The sequence below is a fragment of the Xiphophorus hellerii genome, chromosome 5, assembly GCF_003331165.1.
Source record: "Xiphophorus hellerii strain 12219 chromosome 5, Xiphophorus_hellerii-4.1, whole genome shotgun sequence".
Taxonomy (NCBI): domain Eukaryota; kingdom Metazoa; phylum Chordata; class Actinopteri; order Cyprinodontiformes; family Poeciliidae; genus Xiphophorus; species Xiphophorus hellerii.
In genome coordinates this window covers 27326530-27331792 of record NC_045676.1, presented here as the reverse complement: position 1 = coordinate 27331792, position 5263 = coordinate 27326530, and the positions used below count along the sequence as shown (strand labels likewise).

Genomic DNA, 5263 nt, shown 5'->3' with positions numbered 1-5263 from the left:
GATGAGAGGGCTTGAATTTCCTGCTTGGTGAAATTGATAAAACATAAACAGTGAAGATGGAGCTTATAGTGAGTATAACATGTTAATAATTAGTAACGGCTGTGATAATCACCTATACAAGAAAACAGTCAAAGGTACCAGGACCAAAAGAAACACAGAGAGTCCTGCAGCTGCTAGTATCCAGTTTACTGTTGTTGCTGAAGAGGTTGTTGTTGACTGTTGTACAGTCAGAGTCTTTCCAGGTGAGTTTAGCGTTTCAACAGAACAGGAGTAGTTTCCTTCATCCTGTCTGCTAACTGCATCTATAATCAGATGGTTGTTTCGTGTTTTAGTCAGACTCAGAGGCCGACTGTTAAAGTACCAAATGTAGTTTGTGTTTTCACTGAGAGGACAGCTGGTGCTGCAGGTCAATGTGACTCTCTGACCCTCAGTGACCTCTGCAGCAGGTCGCACATCCACTAGGAGACCTGGAAGACAGTTGGACTAATCAGTGAACAGAAGAGTAACATTTAGTCAGTGGTTCTATGAAAATAGGCTCAGGAGATGTAACTAAATTGTAGTTTAGTCATTGTATTAGAAATTACCTCCAGTTACAGGATGGGTGTCTTATTATAATATTTAAGATATGAAATGTTAATTAAATGTACAAACGTTATGTTTACCTAGACATAAAAATTCCAGACTTAGACTTTAAATTTTGTAATATGAACATTTTCAGAATAGAATATAAGAGTAACACATTTAGATGGGAAACCATTACATATAAAAACTTATCATATTTACTTGTTACAATCAGAATAACTCCAGAAAAATGAGATGATTTCCGTTTATAATGGTCTGTTTTCATTCTGAACTCGTATTCTCCTGAGTTTTCCTCATCCAGGTTGTTTAATCTGAGGATGTGTTGGTTCCTCGTGTCATCCTGATAATTCACATCAATTTTATTCTCCATCACCTCTTCCTCCAGCTTTGTATTTATCTTCATTTTATACCAGCGTTTAGTCAGTGGCAGATGCTGTTCAGGATGTGAGTATTTGCTGGAGATGTTCACTGATGAACCTTTCAGGCCACAGATTCTCCTGCTGTCATAATTCACAGTCCAGCAGTCGCTACCATCAACACCTGAAAATGAGAGAATGATAAATTAAAATAATTGTTCAAATTACAATATAGAATGTTTCTGAATAAAGATAAATGTTGAAAAATAATACAATTCTCTCTCTTTTAATAACTATGTCAATACTACAGAATAGTTCATACTCACAAACTTCATTAGAAAGCAGATCATGACGATCTTTCACAGTGCAGAAGAAGCTCTCTGTTGATGAGATGAAAACTAGAGAGTTTTGATCAACTTTCTGTTCACCAGTTTCTGTGTTTTTATACAACTGAAATGAACTTTTGTTGTCAGTCAGAGAACAGCTGGAGTTACACGTCATCTTGATATGTTCTTTGTCTGATTCTGTCCTTTCAACACGAACTTCTGTTGGGACATAATGAACATGTTTCGGATATTTACTTTTTATGTTGATGAGACAAATTATTGAATTATAAAGAATATTGTAAGTAGATAGTGTGAACAGGTTGATAAAGTATGAATATTTCTATAGTTGCTGTAGAAACATTAGAGTCGATGTAAAACCAGCAGATGATTGTGCCATCACCTGTAGGAAATGTGATGGAGCAGGACTGTTTCTGTGATTTGTAGGAACACATTGTGCCTTCAGCGTAGGTCACACTGAAGCAGCTCCCTGAGACAGAATCTGAACAGAACCAGAGATCAGGAAGTGTCTCACCAGAAGAGACGGAAAATAAGCTAATCACGGTCACTGACCCACTGAGACGTCAGGAGCTCTGAGATCCTCGTAGCCTTTGATAGCACAGGAGTATCTGACTGCCTGATCACTGCTGACCAGCTCTTGGTACCAGGGGGACCAGTCCTCATAGAGGAACTCTCCGTTCTGGTACCAGATGAAGGCTGCAGGGCTTTCAGTCAGAGAACAGCTGCTTGAGCACATCAGACTCACTTTCTGTCCCTCTGAGGCAGGAAACACCTTTACCTGGAGGTCTGAGATATTGTTAATAAAAAACAAGCATCACTTTAATAATATTGTTTAATAACTGAAACGTATTTAACAAAAAACATACCTATAACCTGGAGCTGAATGCTGTTCTGCTGACAGCTGTCGGTTTCATCTGGTCTCTGTTTAGGAATAGTTTCACTACAGCAGTAACTTTTTGTCTTGTCCTCTGTCAGATCTCTGATTGTCAGAGTGAAATTATCCTCTAATAAACTTAACTCTTCATGATTACTATGTGCAGACACATCATGATAAACATATTCTGCATTACTCTTGCTCACAATGTACCATTTGACGTTTGCAGCTGAATGTGGAGCTGAGCAGCTCAGATTCACTGATGATCCTTTCAAAGCAAAGATGCTGTTTGGTTTTCCTTCAACACCTGAAACAAAGATTAGATCAACTAAAATTAGATTTTTCTGTTTTTGGTGTAATTTTCTATAAAGTTACACATTCGTCACACTGTTATGGATTGTGACCATATTTCTAAATACTGCATAAAGGTTCATCAAGTCAAAACTATGTTTTATCAAACAAACTTACAAAATTCAATTAAAACAGCTAAATCAGTTCAACGTACCTGAGATGCAGAGAATATAAACCATCCACACACATCCAGCTGCTGATAAAAACATCATTGTTGTTGAATACTGCTATTAAAAAAATGCTAGAATTGATTTATTTGCCTTATTCCAGCTGCAGTTTAATGAAAGGTTATTAAAATAGTCGAAGGAAGAACAGTTCAGCTCAACAGCAGTCTAGTGAAAGCTGCTTCATGTGAATCTGTCTGAGAAACTTGAAAGTCACTTCCTACTTTATCATTTTCCTTTCAGAAAGAGGAGACCTCTAGTGAAAAACCTGAGACACTGCATCACTACTTCTGCTACTGATTTAGGATAATGTGCTGTAAAATTCACACATTGTTAAAAATTCATGTTTTTTTTACTTTCTCCTGTTTTAAATAGAACACAAAGACACAAGGCTACATCTTAACATAATCAGAAAAACTAACAGACAGTTGCTAGAGAATCGCAGAAACAGGAAATTGACACCAAACATTTTTTTGGAGAAGAAGCAGAGGAAATAGAAAAGCAGACATGATGCAGGTTATGTGACTTATATTACCAGGAATTCACAGTAAACAGTGAAAGATCAAGAGCTTTCATGAGTGGAAGATCAGGTGAAACACATGATGATGAGGCAGCACAGCAAGTGAATGACATGATGAGTGAAGATCATGAGCGTCAATAAAAACGGGAAGCAAAGCACTTAGTGTTTCAATTGATCAACAGGAGCGAAGACATAAAGAAACTGATCAGCTGGCTCAACACATACAGAAGATCTAAACAAAGATGGTTCGATTCCAACAGGAGAGTGTTTGTTGTGAGGCTTTTATTGTGACATTCAGTAGAAATATTACAAATGCTTAAAACTTTGAGTGATGTAAACCTGTTGCAAAACACCTAACATTTTCAATTTGAAGTTGACATGCTGAAAAAGTTTTTACATTAAATAATTCACAAATTACATGGAGTTACTGAGGAGTAAATTTGAAGAAAGCAATGCAAATCATTGTAATTGACCACAGAAGACTATAAATTACAAGTTATCTTTTTTCTTGCACTCATGCTTGACACAAGCAACAACATGTTTTCCAAAGAAGGGCATAAAACAAGTTCAGTGAAAGCAAAAGTAACTTTGATGAACATCCAGAAGATGGAGAAAATGGAAGATGGACAGTAGAATTCTCTCACAGTAGAGACTAGATAAGTTGGATAAAGATCAGCTGTCAATACAAGACATGCATTTATTAATCCATCCATTTACTCATTGGCTACACCTGATTGTAGGGTAGAACTGGTTAAATGTCTTTTGCCAGTACTAGTAGGAAGGATTGGCTAAACACAGTTTGACCTCCAGAGGGCAGCATAACTTACTTTTAATCAAAACCTTTTGCATATCATCCATAACATCAGCAGTTACATTCAACCTCTTCCTGTCTTGGTTTCATCTGTTTGTATTTTGGTCTCTTATTGACTCAAGTATGACAACTGATTGGTAACATGTCTGCTTTAGTTCATCAATAGAAACTATTCATATTGTCATTGCATTCCACCTGACCAATATGAATAGGTTAGAAGTTAACAGATAAGTAAAGGTCACAACAAATTAATAACAGTTTAAAACAGTGAATCATAGTGGTGGTATTTATTATAACCTATAAGTTGTGAAATAAGTAAATTGCTGTCGTTGAATGTAAACAAATGGTCAGTGCCACTAATTAATACCTTAATATATTAGCATTAAACAATGTTCTATTACAAAGCTATTCCAACTTCTCATTCACTCAAACAATGATGACCAGTCAGTGTTTAAACAGGCAATAAAATGGATTGATCTGGCATTAAGTAAATCAAATATAGCAAAATATGTATTTGTCTATATGTCAAAATAATTAGAAATTTGTAAAATTGTATTACTTTCTTCAAATTTGGACTTTTACATGAACTAAAATTACCATGCTTTTAAGAAATTTGGGAAAGCCCGGATGAGGATGTCATGGCTTTGCAAGGTTCTGACAGGAGGCACATCTCCCTTAAGACTGGTGGATGCTTCATTGAATCTCCAACTTGACATGTTTATCTCTTCAAACAATTACTTTGATGAATATACAGCATCCGTGAGATTCCCATGCTTGGTGCAAATTGTGCGGATCAACCACAAAACACAAACACAAGATCTATTGAAGAAGTGGCTAAAGCTGATAGAGTACTTTTATCAGCGGTGACAGCATCATGTTGTGGAGAAGTTTTACTGCAGGAGGTCTTGGTGTAGTTCACACAACTGATTCCTCATCTGTTCATGAGGAAAGACATGACCGAAAGAAAAGAAACAAGTTAAAAATTGAGCACTTATGGATCTTCAAAATGGATAATGAGCCTAGCATGCTAATGATCTACAAAGTGGCTATAGGACACAAATGAGTGTTTTGTAGTGGGCTTCACAAAACTCTGATTTCAGCCTGATACAAATCTTGTTGGCAGAGCTGAAAATATCTGTTTGCAGTTGTAGCTGATGTTAAACTGACAGCTTAAAATAAACAAGCCATATGGTAGTCCCTCCTAACATCCCTAAACAAAGCTGAAGCAACATCAGCTTTTATAGCGGCTGCAGCTTGACGT

At 36.6% G+C, this 5263-nt stretch overlaps 1 protein-coding gene across 1 annotated transcript; it reads right to left on the bottom strand.

The window, feature by feature from the left end:
- Nucleotides 1-683: 683 nt before the first annotated feature.
- On the bottom strand, nt 684-2853 carry LOC116719377 (uncharacterized). The gene is made up of 7 exons (XM_032561875.1): nt 2662-2853; nt 2149-2463; nt 1835-2068; nt 1665-1763; nt 1265-1483; nt 784-1122; nt 684-688 (listed from the first exon to the last, which is right to left on the bottom strand). The coding sequence occupies exons 1-7, from the start codon at nt 2717-2719 to the stop codon at nt 684-686; spliced, it is 1269 nt and encodes a 422-aa protein (XP_032417766.1). The 5' UTR covers nt 2720-2853.
- Nucleotides 2854-5263: the final 2410 nt, after the last annotated feature.